The 15,000-nt window shown below is 51.6% G+C and overlaps 1 protein-coding gene across 1 annotated transcript in view; it reads right to left on the reverse strand.

The window, feature by feature from the left end:
- Positions 1–15,000, reverse strand: part of setbp1 (SET binding protein 1) — a 37,385-nt gene that overhangs the window by 167 nt on the left and 22,218 nt on the right. The window contains exons 3-7 of the mRNA XM_030357630.1: positions 13,068–13,519; positions 10,473–12,800; positions 10,139–10,343; positions 8,877–10,008; positions 1–4,905 (exon numbers count right to left, since the gene is read on the reverse strand). The exon at positions 1–4,905 is cut by the window's left edge and continues 167 nt beyond it. Of these exons, the coding sequence (XP_030213490.1) occupies positions 4,451–4,905; positions 8,877–10,008; positions 10,139–10,343; positions 10,473–12,800; positions 13,068–13,519 (4,572 nt within the window). The 3' untranslated portion in view covers positions 1–4,450. The remainder of the gene's footprint in view (positions 4,906–8,876; positions 10,009–10,138; positions 10,344–10,472; positions 12,801–13,067; positions 13,520–15,000) is intronic.

Genomic DNA, 15,000 nt, shown 5'->3' on the forward strand with positions numbered 1-15,000 from the left:
AAAAACAAAAGAATCCTACAAGATCATGAAAGATAAACATGATCAAAAGCATGCCAGCGGACATGAATATACATATATGTTTGTATGTATATGTGCTTAAGACATATATCTGTATGCAAGCAAATGCGAATACAAATATATGTGTACATTTACACATACACACCGTGAAGGATATATGCATATGCATGCACATCTAAGTATTTACTCTATATGTCAAATGTCAAATATTTGCATTTTTATATTCATACAATGTACAAAAACTGCTTCATGAATTAAAAAATTTAATACAAAAGAAAACATATCAAACAATGTACAAGTCTGCTCCAAATTGACTTGAAATTGAACTTTTCAGCTTGTCCTAAAATATTTTATGATACAATCATGGTGAGCATGCAAATAAAGTGAAACCCCACTCTAGAAAAAGGTTCAAATACACTATGTATACAAACTAACAATATGCCCACACTGTTTAAAAGAGCTCACTTTGTGCTCTTGAAAAGTACATTTCATTGGTTTTCTCAATGTTCATCCGCATATTTTCAGCTTTTTGAACGACATTATAGCTTAGAAAGTAACGTTTATGTATGAGAATGACTACATGTACACTGATGAAGCTCTTGCGTTACATTAAAATCTCACTTGCCTGTGGAACCGGAGGACACTCAAAGTAGCGCGCCACTCGCAGGAAGATGGATTTCACAACCTTGGTGCCCTTTGAGTCTAACCGTCAACGGTCATAGTGGAGCGGGTCGCCTGACAGATAAATCTAGACACCAGTCAATTCGCCCCTAACGACGGATTGAGCGAGAATCGTTTCTCCAGCGGTCTGGAGCGAGAGAGCGAGCGTTTGTGTGGGTGTGTTGGGGGAGGACTGGGGGGCTATAAATCAGTGACTCAGGGAAGCCGAGCTACTGGATCTCTCAACATATCCGTAGAGACAAAACACGGCCTGCAGCCGCCTTCCACCGGCCTGGAGCGACGAAAAAGAGCGGGGAAACAGGACAATACTAGTCAGTGTTTGAAAAGGCACCGGATCATTGGCTGTTAGAAGCAGACGGAGACTGGCAGAGAGAGAGAGAGAGAGAGAGAGAGAGAGAGAGAGAGAGAGAGAGAGGAGAGGGAGAGAGTGAGAGAGAGAGAGAGAGAGAGAGAGAGAGAGAGAGAGAGAGAGAGACGGGGAATGCTGTTGAGAGTTCACCTTTAGCATCAAGAGACCATGAAGTGGCCACAGTTTGGGGGCTTGAGATACCCATAGACTCACAAACCAAGCTTCTAGACCACAACAGACTGCACCAGACAAAGGGAAGCCATCTATTGCGAGGCAAGGTTAACACCTACTCTCGACGGAAGGACAAGTGTATTTTTGGCCATGTCCTCTGACTACATCTCATCTGCTCATGTTTGTTTTTTTCTGCTTGCCCAGACTGCTGCAGCGAAGCCACTGACTGAAGAGAGATAACACTGGTCTCCAGTCACGCCGTGAATTAAGCACTAACCCGTCGACTTTTATATATATCGTGATAAGGCAAATTGACCTTTTCGTGTTTAACCAACGTTTAGAGTTCCCGATTTAAAGGGAACAATGACTCCCAAATCCGAGTTTGGAAGCTTTTTCGCAGGATCACTTGTGAACGTATTCATGACACTATTTGGGCGTGGTTTTCTCAGAGTGTGATGGTCCTACTGGGTAACTGAACTGGGGAGTGAACCGGTATGCATGCAGGCAGAATGGACGTACTAACACTATTTACAACAACACTTCAATACTGATTAAGGCTGTACTGCATCAGGCTGCAGTCACTATAGTTTTCTATGAACTGATAGTCACTTTCTGCACAACTTATTACAAGTTATTACTGGTATTATTCACAACTCTTGTTACATCATTTCATTTTTATTCAGTAAATAAGACCACTTATTTGTCTTTGTTGAAAGGTGGACCCAGAAGAGAAATTCCTTTTTAGGGTCATTGCCAGGCATTGGCCTGATGCATAGCAAACAACAGTGTAAGACAGCAAGGTTGCCATGACAACCTCCTCTGAAACTGGTAAAATACTGGGCAGAGCTGGTGATATATATATATTTGTACATAAGGAATAGTTTGTCAATATTTCAAACAGAGTGGACACGTGGACACTTTGGGGGCTTGCTCTGTTCATTTATTCCTTCAGCCTCTCTAGACACTTCGCGCCCGGTTTCTTTAAGAACCCTATGGTTAATGTTAAGCCTGTACATGATGAGTATTTTATACAGAGAGGCCCTGCCGACTGGCCCAGCGCCACATCATTGTCAACAGCTCTGTCTTCATAGTGACACCTGGGTGAAACCTGTCAGACAACTAGCGGCCCGCCAGGACACCGAGAGACAGACGCCCGCCCCCTTCCGTCGAAGAGAGGGGGCGCTGCCTTTCATTGGTGGCCGGGAAAGGGACACACAGTCGGTCCCCGGGAGCCTGGCGACCGAGACATCCCCACATACTGAGGTGACGGGGCACGTCGCCAGACTCTCTCTGGGTGAAATGTAATGGGAGGAGAGAAAGAAAACATAAGGCACAATTAGAACTGCTGCAACACAGAAGGTGTCGATACTTCAGCCACGACTACACACAGTTCCTTTAGAGAAATACTGACCCATTGCTTAGTTTCTGAAATACTTGACGCGTATGTGTGAAGGTATATTATGTACCGGCGCTTTCCGAGGCTGCAGATACTGTGTGAAGCCCGGCCCACAACCTTGCATATCGGCATACAAAATCCAAGCTTAGTACATTCTACAACGCTAACAGGGTGGTTCTTTCTTTTTGCCAACGGGTAGGTGAGTTTGTCAAACTTTGTTTTTTTAACACCGCGTTAGGTAATACATACTTAAACACGATTTCAGACTTTGGTTTTGAATGCAAATACTTAAGTTTGAGTTTTTTCCATGAACAAGATCTTTCCCAGACAACAGCAGTCGCTCCAATGAGTAAGAGTCACAGGATGCCAACTGTCCAGAACACTGAATACATGAGCCGTCTTCATCTTAACTTTCCAATGTTAATTTCGATTTGGGCTTAGGTTTAACGCTTTTGGCTGCGTAGCCTGCATATACAAATTGATTAAATTAATGTATACCCCCCGTAATGGAGGGCCAAGAAATAAGGCTGAAACAAGCATGTAAGTGCTGCATTTGATTGATGTAAGTGTACGTTTTTTTTTCATAGTGCATTAAACCAGTCAAAAGGTTTACCAACGATATGCCTGATAATCCTTGCATGCAATGCCCCCTGGAAATAAACACATCATTGAGCTTATCGATGAATGAATGAACGACGAATGAATGAAGACATTAATAAATGGATCGGTTAGTTTTTTTTTCAACAAAAAAAAAGAAGCAAACTTGTCTTGAGTCGCCCCTGTGTTTTTGGTCATGAAATAATACTCTTCTTGTTGTCTGAGCCAAGGTCCAACCACTCTGTGTCAGAGAGATAACCATCAACGCACTGAGAGCTAGCTTCCCACAGAACAAGGCAAGGGAACAGTGGACTTTGTTTTTATGTACAGTCTGGGACAGTCACCCACCCGCCCTACACACCCTATGGTCAACTGGGGGGGGGGGGGGGGGGGGGGAGGGGAGTGGGGGAGTGGGGCGCGCTAACGGAGCTAGCAAAAGCTGAGGGAGGAGAATCACATTTGGTAATTGCTAATAAGTTTGTGGAAAAAGTAACACAGAGAGAAGGGGTGAACTGGGCAAGAATGCGGGGGGTGGGGTGGGGGTGGGGGGGGGATTGCTCGGGTGGGTGGGGAACCGGGAGGTGGGGGTGTGACAGGCCCACCAGGACAGATGTAAGCTCTAGCAAACACGCGGGCGGCTGGACACAGGGGGAGGTGGCTGACTCACCTTTTTTTTTTCCCTGATCGCACTATCCCAGATTTCCTTTTGAAACGTTTTTCCTCAGAAAAAGGCAACAATACAGTAAGCCGAGCTGCACAGTATCGTGTTAACCCTTTCCCCCTCCCACCCCTGCTGGTAAAAGACGTGGACCGACGCCGCCACGCTCACACACAGTGACGCCGTGTACCGTACGCGTCGCTGCACGAGTATCTCACACCGCCATAAGTACCTCATGCGTTTATAGCATCGTTTTTTTCTTTTCAATCAAAAAGTACCGTATAGTGCCATGTTATGTGGATTCTGGAGGAGTCCTCAAGAGCAGAAGATAGCAGCGGAACTCGAGTGTCACTGCGGGCGTGGCCACCTCCTCCTCCTCCTCCTCCTCCTCTTCCTCCTCCTCCTGCTCCTCGCTGAGCCGCCTCGGTCCTCAACCGGGAGCCAAGCCGAGCCAAAGTGCACTGAGGAGAGCGTTAAGGACACTGGGTGTGCTAGGGTTTTCTCAACAAACACAAACCGACCCCCCCCCCTTCTGTGTCCTGCCCTGTGATTGGCCACGGAGCCCCGCCCAGCTACAGTCCTATTGGCTGGAGGGATCCCAGAGCTCGTCCCGCCGACTGGCTCGGCCTCGCCGCTTGGACGGCGCCGGGCGGGACTCGTGCACCACCGACTCGATGGCCACGGAGACCGAGTCGCGGCCGGCGTACTGGCCCAGTCTCCCCGGCAGGTCCACACACCTCTCCAGGACGGGCATCCCCAGAGTCCTCCCCAGGGGCCCCTCGCCGGGGGCCCTCAGACCCGCGGGGTAGCCCTGCGGCTCGGGCAGGGGCTGTTTCCGGGGCCTCCCGGGCCGCCTCTTCACCACGTTGTTGCCCGTCTTGGCCTGCCGCTGCAGACGCTTGACGCGCAGGATCTTCTGCACGTGCTCGAAGTTCCTCTGCGAGTGGAGGACGTTGGAGAGCGAGGACATCCTCCTCACCTCCTTCTGGATCTGCTCCACCTCCCGCCGCTTGTAGCGCCGCTTCCCCGGCACGCCTGGTTAGAGAGACAGGAGACCCCAGGAGGAGATGAAGGAGAAGAAGTAGAAAGAGAAGAAGAAGAAGAGGGAAACATGGAAATTAAGCTTTGCGTTTTGAGCACATCCCACCACATTTCTAAGATCTACAGAGGGAGGGGAAAAAAAAAAGCGGCGGATTCCTTGAGAGAGGCAGCCAAAGGGAACGACTTCAGAATAACACGAAGGCGCTTTAGCTCCCGTAGAGAACGTCTTTATTCACTTCAACGGCTTCCTGCTAATTTCGACACATTCATGCAAGTCTTTCAAAGCCCAGCTGAGCCAGGAGAGGAGATCCCATCCTGTAATTGTCTGCTAGAGAGCGGAGAGGAAATCCTGTTCTACCAGCAGGAAACCATCAGAAATGCCTCCTTCAGCTATTTAATGTGTTGTGTCTTTATGCAACAATGACCCTCTGCATCCAAAAACATTCCCTGCCAATAATATATATACACACACACACACACACACACACACACACACACACACACACACACACACACACACACACACACACACACACACACACACACACACACACACACACACACACACACACACACACACACATTCAAGACTCCCGGAGACACACCCACAATTCCTTAGTGTGTATATGTTGGATTTAGAATAAGAGTAAGGCTGGGAAGAAAAAAAAGGAACCACATTGTTTCCTTCAGAGGGGCAAACCGGGCAATACACCCTGAAAATGTCCTTTATTCACCTATCTCTTCCTCTAACTCTTTCTTTATTGCGTTAACTGGCATTAAAAGAAATGCCACATGATTCAAAATGCCACATGGCTCGCATTACATTTTCTTCTCTGGTTAGAAAAGCCCCCTCTTCTTCAGTTTTTGTTTCCCATCCCTGTCCCTTCTCTCCCCCCCGCCTTCCCCTCCCTCCTCCTCCTCCCTCTGCCTGGCCAAGGCTCCTGATGCTCAGCTTGAAGCTGCAGCCAAAATGGAGGAAAAGCACAATCAGCCACCACAGTCCCAAAGCCGTCTGCACACAACATGCTTATTGGGATTTTTCCCGGGATTTTCTTTTCTCCCCTCCTGGGTTTTTGGAATTCAAACCCCCCCCCCCCCCCCCTCCTTCTTCCCCTCCCTTCTTTCTTACTCTGCCCACAATCCCGTCCAAATCACAATGATATAGTGTAGCAGGCTTTTATAATTCTGCAGTCGGATTAATTGGCTCCTTCCAAAGCAGAGGTTAATGCCGTTAAGAAAGACCATTAAGGAATGTGTCTCAATGTATGTTTAGCGCTAAACGTAGCTAAGTTAGCTTGCTAATTAGCAAAACAGGAGGATAGAGCAGGAGAGCCTGGGCTGGCTTAATTCCTCCACTTAAGATGTGCACCCTGCAACACGGTCTCATTTTGTCTGGAGAATCCAGGCTGAAGACAGTGAAATCATTCTAATGGTGGTGATCACTAAGTAGCGGTGGTTTACGAGTGCACACGCACATGTACACACTTATAGGCAGGCACGCGGCCCCTGGCTCTCTCTCTCCCTCTCTCACACTCAAACACACACACACACACACACATACACACACAGACACACTCGCGCACTCACAAACACACATTCGCGCACATACACTCACACACACACACACACACACACACACACACACACACACACACACACACACACACACACACACACACACACACACACACACACACACACACAAAAACACGCTTGCTGGAATTTATGAGCTGCATACAGTGAACATAAAACCAGTGACCTTCAGCAGTATGCATGTCACTGTAGAGACTATTGAGGACCTGTTTCTCTAGCAGGATGTCTCTCCCACACGCCAATACACACTCACACGTATCGGACTGCAGCAGCATGGCTCAGAGTGGGCTTTTAATAGAGCGGGCCGTGATGTTATAATATTAGGAAAAAGGCAGGTAAACGCATGTGTGTGTGGGGGGGGTGTGGGTGTGTGTGTGTCTGTTTGTATTCCACACAAAGAAAATTACTCTTGTTGATTTAGAAGAGAAGAATACCTTCTTTTTATGTAAATGAATACATGAGAGATTACTGTCAGATGCTGCTGATTAGCGGATACACAAACAAACATACACACATACACACACACACACACACACACAGGAATGAAGATACACACAGTTATGCAGATTCACACATTTACACACACGCACATACACAAACACACGCGCACGCACACGCACACACACACCCAGGCACGCACAGTAACACACATGCGCTTGCACCGCGTTACCGGATGTATAGAAGTCTGCAAACAAACACATGCATGTGCACACAGAAACACTGCTAAACAATAACACCATTTTATTCAGTCATTGCAAATCCAGTAAAGACTGATTAAGCACACTTAATTGCATGGCCAAAGATTAAAATGAAATTCAAATCTCTGTCGCCATTGGACTATGTTATTGATGGGAAGCACAGGTGTGATAGTGTGTGCAGGCTTATTTTTGTGCATAATCTTGTGTGTGTGTATGTGAGTATGTGTGCGATAATGTTTCTGTGCTTCCATGTGTGGCTGGTGTTGGTTTGTGTGTGAGTGTGTATCTGCATTTGTGTTTGAGTGTGTGTGTGGATGTATATCTGCATGTGTGTGTGTGTTTGTGTGCTTGCGTGTATCTGCATGTGCATGTGTGTGTGTGTGTGTATGCATGTGTGTTTGTGTGTCTGCGCGTGTATGCGTGTGCGTGTGTGTGTATCTGCGCGTGTGTGTGTGTGTACACGCGTGCTTGTGTTTTAATTGGGCTGAGGCTGCGAAGCGAGGCAGTAAGTCATGCTAGAGGAAGGGAGGGGGCTGTGGGATTGGCGACGGAGTGAGAGAGGGAGGGAGGGAGGGAGGGAGGGAGGGAGGGGGGGAGAGGAGAGGGGGGGGGGATGGGAGAAGAGGGAAAGACTAAAAGGGAACAGGAATAAGGGAAGGAGAGGAAAGCAGGGGGGAGGGGAGAGAGGGAGTGAAGAGAGGGAGTGTGGCAGGGAGGACAAGAAGGAGAGCAAAAAACAAAATGCGTGGAGAGGCCGTCTCCAGGGTAGGGGCGTCCAGGGTAGTATGCCAAAAATGTATGTGGGGGGGGGGGGGGGGGGGGGGGCGTGGAAGTGGACCGAGTACATTTGGTACAGGAGCTGGGAGGTGGGTTTGGTGGGGGGAGGCCGGGAGGGGGGGCGTAGTACATGAATCATCCGTTCAGGATCCTCTCGGGGTGGGGGTGTGTTCTAACTGAGCCCCTGGCTTCTTCTCCTCCCCATCACTGGACTAGGCCCCAGTCATTAAACCCCTGGCTGCCAGCCAACTCTTTTAACACAGGCAACGGCCTTTTACGGTGTGTCTGTAGAAAATAAATCACACTGTGTGAATAATATATCTCTGGTCGAGGCATTGGCAGGAGAAGCGGGAGGGAGGGCTGGAGGGATGGTGGGAGGGAGGGGGGGAGGGAGGGAGGGAGGGAGGGGAGGAGGGAGGGAGGGAGGGAGAGATTGGTGAATTATAGTCGTCTCCATCCATGCATTACGTTTTCCCTCTCTAGCCAGATGTGCTCCGAGACAGCGAAAAAACACAATCTACCAAAATACACATTTTGGACAACCTGTCTCTTTGTCTACTGCAGGAATATGCAGGATTTATTAATGCTATGCACAGCCTCCAGCTAATTGGCTCACAGCTAAATTTATAACACTCACCTGCTAGCAATTCTACTTTCCACATTGTATTACGGAACCTCTACTATTATACAGAGCAAGATATACATTGCATATGTATAAAAATACCTAAACAGAATAAACTAAGACACACAAATTCATTGTAAAAGTACCTATAAATAAAATGCCATTACGTACCATGGGCGTGGTGTTTGCGGTTGCTAATGACGATCTTATACAAGTCCCACACTAACATAATCATTTAAAAAACTACCGGCGATCCAAACTGGAGCAGCACTCACCAGTGAGAGGAAGTCCGGAGCACTGGTTCATCTGTCCCGACTCCTGCCTGGCGTTCTGGAACGACATCACCCCCTGCTCCCCAAACACCGCTAGTCCCCTCTTCCTGGTCCCGTCTCTGCACTCGTCCTCCCTGGACCTCATGAAGAGGTCTGCGCCCAGCTCCGGCCTCTGCTGCTGCTGCTGCTGCTGGCCCCCGTAGCCCCCCATGAAGCTGTTCGCCGGCGGGCCGGACTGGTGGGAGCGGAAGGACCCGTCGCCCAGAGAGCGAGAGGAGGACAGGTGGTCCGACTCAAACATCCCCAGCCGGGAGCCCAGGCTCGAGACCCGGATGCCGCCCCTCTGCTTCTCGGGCCTCTTGTTCGATCCCTGGCCCCCGGCCATCTCCCGCCGGTTGCTCATCATGCTGAGGCGTGCGTTGGTCTTGGCGCCGCTGAAGAGGCCGCCCAGGTCCTGCCGGTCGCGGGGGGACAGGATGGGCTCGTCCTTGTGCTTATGTTTGTGTTTGTGCTTCCTCTTGTGAAGGCGGACTCCACCCAGGCCGCCGCCGCCGCCGCCGCCGCCTCCGCCGCCGCCACCGCCGCCGCCGCCGCCGCCGCCGCCACCGCCCAGGGATCCCAGGCCCTCTCCCCGCCCGGAGGAGCCCTGCAACGGGCCGCTGGACCCTCGGAGCTTGGCCGCCGCCTGGAGCTTGGAATGTCCCGCCGAGTGGAAAACCTTGGGAGGGGGCACGGCCGGTCTCATGAAGGGGGACGGGGGGCTGGGTCCTAGCGAGTGGTGGGGCAGGTAGAGCTGGGGCGCGGGGGGGAAGTAGCCCAGACTCAGGGGCGGTGCGTAAGGCATGGCGTAGGGTGCTGCATAGTAGTTCCCCCCCGCCAGCGGGTAGCCGTAGCCCTGGACCAAAGGCAGCTTGGATGGGATTGGCTCGCTGGCTTTGGCCGGCCGGCCCCGCCTCCTCTTGGCCTTGAGATCGGCGCTCCTGCGGAGGTACTGGCCGGAATCACAGGGGTAGGAGTTGTAGCTGAGGGGGTAGTAATGGTGGAAGTTCAGCCGGAATATTGAGGGGTACGGGTGCTGGGGGTAGCAGTTGAAGCGCCGGTGAGATATGCGTAGCTGCTGGAACTTGGCCACCACCTAGGATAGGATTAAAGGGGGAAAAAAGAGCATGAGTGATGAAACGAATATCACTTCTATCATGTGCCTTTTCATTGCACACACTCGTGTTGACATGAGAAACCCCTTGACATTTTCAGTTTTCACCGACCTCTTCGAGTTCAGAGAGAAAGTGCATATGGTCTCTGCTCTGCAGGCACTTTCTCTTGCGCCGGTGGTGCTTCTGCTTCTTCTCCTGCTGCGATAGGAAGTTGTCAGCGGCTACTTGTCGTTCACAACGCGCTCTGCTGCCTCTGCTGGACGCTTCCAGGGCTGCAGCCTCCGCGGCCTCATACCCACACAGATCGAAAGAGTACCTGCAGATCACACCAGGAAACCATTAGACCACTGCATACATAGAGACCTCTCTCACATACAACAAACTCAACAATCGGGGAGTGAATGTCGATGACTAGATCGAGGTAAGTTGTTACTGTACACTTTACCTGCGTCGTGAAGCCGGCCCCTTCTCGGTTTGATCCGAGGTGCTGTTGTTGTCCGTTCCTATGCCGCTATCGCTGGGAATCGTCTCCTCGCTGTGAGACTCGCTGATGGGTGACAGGGTCACCTCCTTCACTGAGGCGACCTCTGACAGATGGGATGGCGAGTTGGCTAGGAGACGGGGCGGAGAGAGCTTCCAGCCTCCAGAGAGGAAGCTCCGTCCTATTGGCTTGGAGGGCAAGGCTGAGATGGGCTGCAGGCTGGGCATGGTGGCGTCAGAGTGGCTGGCTCTCAGAGAGGCGACGCTGGAGCTGGGAGAGCAGGATGTGGAAGGCACTAGGAGGCTCTCGTAGAGGCTGGACGGCATTGAGGCCATGTCCCTCGTGGCTCTGGGATGGCTGGAGCCCTGTGTTTCGGCCCTGGGTTTTCTCCCCCTCTTCTTCCCGATGTAGATGGTTCCCCGCTTGCTGACGTTGATCTGAGTGCCCAGCCGGGCCTCGATGGTCGACGCCACGACGCTCATGGCCGAGGTGACGGGGGCGGAGGATGACTTCAGAGACAGGCCGCCGTTCTGACCGGAGCCTGACAGGATCTCGTTCAGGATGCTCTGCACCTTGCCCAGCTTCAGCTTGCTCACAGGCCTCGCGGGTCCCCGGCCTCGCTTCAGCTTCAGGCCGTTGGAATTGACCCCGCTGCCGGACGAGGTGAGCTGGGCGAGGGCGGCGAGTGTGTGGGTCTTCCTCCGGCGGTTCAGGCCTGCCAGGGTGTCCTGTGACAGGGGGCTCGGAGGGGAGGAGGAGGTCCCCTCGTGGATGGTCTCCACGGTGAGCAGGGGCTGCTTCTTGGGCCTTCCCCGTTTCCTCTTGACGGGCGTGAGGACGGTCAGGCTGTCGGTGTTGGTGTACAGAGGGCTGGAGGGGGTGATGGGGAAGGCGGAAGGGGGCTCCGCCATGCTGGACAGAGGGCTGCGGTGGTCTCTCTGAGGTGGCGGGAGACTAGAGGGGCTTCTGGCCTTCAGGTACGACCATCTGTCCTTTGTCTTGGTTGGTTTTGAGCAGGGGCTGGATCTGGAGCTGGCACTGGGGCTGGGGATTGGACTCATGGCCGACATGGATCTAGGGCTCAGACTGGGGCTAAGGTTAGCCCTCAGTCTAGGGTTAGGACTAGGACTGGGGCTAAGGTTAGCTCTTGGTCTAGGGTTTGGACTGGGGCTGGGACTGGGACTCGGGCTATGGGTAGTTTTGGGTCTAGGGTTAAGCACAAAGCTAGGGCTGGGGCTAAGGCTAGCTTTAGCCCTAGGATTAGGGCTGGGGCTAGGACCAGGGCTATGGTTAGCTTTAGGTCTAGGATTGGGGCTTGGGCTTGGGCTGAGATTAGCTCTAGGTTTAGGGTTGGGACTAGGGCTGGGACCCGGGCTAAGGTTTGCTCTAGGCCTAGGGTTAGGACTAGGGCTAGGACCTGGGCTAAGGTTAGCTCTGGGTCGAGGGTTAGGACTAGGACTGGGACCTGGGCTAAGGTTAGCTCTCGGCCTGGGGTTAGGACTAGGGCTAGGGCTGATGTTTGACCTAGGGCTAGGGCTGAAGTTTGACCTAGGGCTAGGGCTGAAGTTTGATCTAGGGCTAGGCATGGAGTGTGGACTTGGCATCTGATGATTCATGGTGAGAAACGGGCTGGTGGTATGATGATTATGAACCTCTCTGTGTTTGTGGGGGTCTGTGCTGATTTTGGGACGACCCACTGGATTCTTTTTCGCCTTATTCATACTCGACAAGGAGTCCGCCTCATCCCCCTTGTCCCTCTTCTCGAATTTATCTCTTTCTCCTTTCTCTGGCCTCTCCCCCTGCACCTCGGCCTGGCTGCCAAATCGAGATTCATGTCTGTGAGCATCCGTCTTGTGCGCTACTTTGGCTTCTGATGGCCCCAGCTGGGTCTTCTCCGGGATGTCAAAGTCCGGCGGCTGCTCCGATTCGTCCTCCACAGAGTACGACTCGTCGAAGGACCTCCTCCGCCGCCTCTTCCTCCCTTTGCCCTCGTCGGACAGCACAAGCATCCCTCGCTCTTCCTCCTCTCCTCTTCTCCTGGCAGGCCCCCGCTCCCTCTCCTCTTTCCTCCTCTCCTCCCTTCCTTCATGTTCGGCGGCCTCGCCTTGGCCGTATTTCTGCCTGGCCTCTGGCACACTGGAACTCTCCATGCCTCTCTCTGGTTGCCTTGTCCAATTTGTTTCATTCTGATAGGGATTACCCACAGTCCTCTGGGAGTCCTTCTTGCCGTACTTCCTCTTGACGTTGCCAAATACCTGCTCGCTGACCTCGTGGACGCCAACACCCCTCCCCCTGGAGAAAGGCAAGCACACGGTAGAGCGGCGGGTGAGAGAAATACAGATATTTGCAAACAGATTAGCAAATCATGTTTCATTAGAGTCCTACACTACGTAACAAAGAGAACTAAACTCACGCACACTGGAGCTGAACTGAACCTCGACTTATGCTATCACTTTTTTATATCTTTATAGTTGTATCTCTTTTCTCCTATTCTTCCTTTCGTGAAGGTTGTCGAAGTTAATGATTACCTCGAAAAGCCATGTATGGAAATGTGCTCACCTGCTGAGCGAGGTCAGGTTGAGAATACTGGCGTCGGTCACCACGGGCAACGGCAGGTCTGGCGTCAACGACCTTTGAGGCGAGGGACTTTGCCCCGACGTCGGTGAGAACAGGGAGCTCTGGTCCATCATGGGGCCCGCCCTGCCGGCTGACAGGAGGCCGCTCAGGTGCTCGGGGTCCATGGAGTGGCCCGGGGGGGGCGACCCCGCCGGAGACGGGGCGCTCCACTCCGGGACGAGCGTGTGTTGGTGTGCCAAAGCATGCTGGGAATGTTGCGGGAGCGGGTGCTGGGTTTGCGGCGGCGCGGCGTGCGGGAGGGCGTGCGCGTGCGGCGGGGGCCCGCGAGGCTGGTGTTTGGGGGGGGGAGGAGGAGGAGGAGGGTGGTCTCCCAGGAGCTGAAGCAGCCCCCCCTCTCTCTGCTGCTCTGGCATCCGGAACTGTCGCTCGTATGTCTGTGGGGTTGGGGGTGAGGGGGGTGACGGAGAAGAGACACAGAGAGGACAGATGTTTATGATGCGGTAACGACGTGAAACACCGCCGTTGTGAAACTGTCCCCCGCTATCTTTATGATCGTGCTCTCTGTATCGTCCCGGAGATAAAACGCACGTATTGCTAAATAGACAACCGCGATTCACAACAGTGGAATGTGGGCAAATTGTCAGTCCTTTTACAGTTTTTCTCCTGTAATATACATATATTACCTTCTCAATATATATATATATATATATATATATATATATGTATACAAATTAAATATTACAAACCTAATTAATGGAGCAAGGATGTTGCATGCTGCGGAAGAGCCACTGGAGACGATTTTTGCCTTTTGCAAAAAATCGGCTGAACCTTGTAGCAGGAACTATAAATAACCCTCCCGGAAAACTGGCCTTTCGCTGTAGCGCAAACAGAAGTAATGACTTCCTTATACCATTGTCACAATCAATTCCAGCCAACCGTTCTGCTAGGAGCCACTGGTAGTGTCCTTTTGAAAAGAGACACACACAGACGTTGTCAGCCAATCCCAATCCAAATGATGCATCTACACTATCATTCCAATGCAATTTTGGATACTTGGTGCAAAAGACAAGGTTTCCCTCTCTGAGGAACGAAGACTGTGTTCTTCCAGACAGAGCTGACGAGGGGAGGGAACACCTGCTGTTGTCTGTATCACTCTGTAGCGTAATCAGTTGGCTTCTGGGTCATGTGACCCGCGGCGACCCGCGGCCCGTGTGGTATAGTGTGTTATTAACACAGCCAGTGTGTGACGCAACAACACATTGTTCTGCTGCGCTGCAGGGAGATGTAACCTAACCACATGCTGTGTATGTGCCTCTCAGCGCGTACACAGGCACGCCGAGGAAGAGACAAGACACACACACACACACACACACACGTTCCGACACACAAGCAAAGACACGGTCTAGGATATGGAGAAAATACATGCGGTTTAACACTCGCTCATACCGAAACACGCACAAACACACACACGGTTACAAACACACACACGTACACACACACATGAGGCACTGTTTATCTTTCTACATCTGTTTATTATCTATATTTTGTTCAGTATGCTGATCGATATAGCTTAGCCAAATTTTGCCTAATAGTACATTTATTAACCACATTGTGTGTGTGTTTATGTGTTTGTGTTTGTGTGTGTGTGTGTGTGTGTGTGTGTGTGTGCCTGTGGGTGTTTATCTTTGGTGACACTGGGGAAATGGAGAAGAGTCATGGGGAGTCCACAGCAGGGTAGAATGTCATGACACTCGATACACCACACTCTTTCTCGCTTAACCTGTCCTAGAATACCTGCTGCTTCGGTCTGAAACAGGCTGCAGGATGCACAATGAGAGGGAGCAGACGCAGCATGCAGAATGGTTAAGTGGGATGGGGAGGGAGAGGGAGAAAGAGAGAGAGAGAGAGAGAGAGA

The sequence above is a fragment of the Gadus morhua genome, chromosome 6 (genome assembly GCF_902167405.1).
Source record: "Gadus morhua chromosome 6, gadMor3.0, whole genome shotgun sequence".
Taxonomy (NCBI): Eukaryota; Metazoa; Chordata; class Actinopteri; order Gadiformes; family Gadidae; genus Gadus; species Gadus morhua.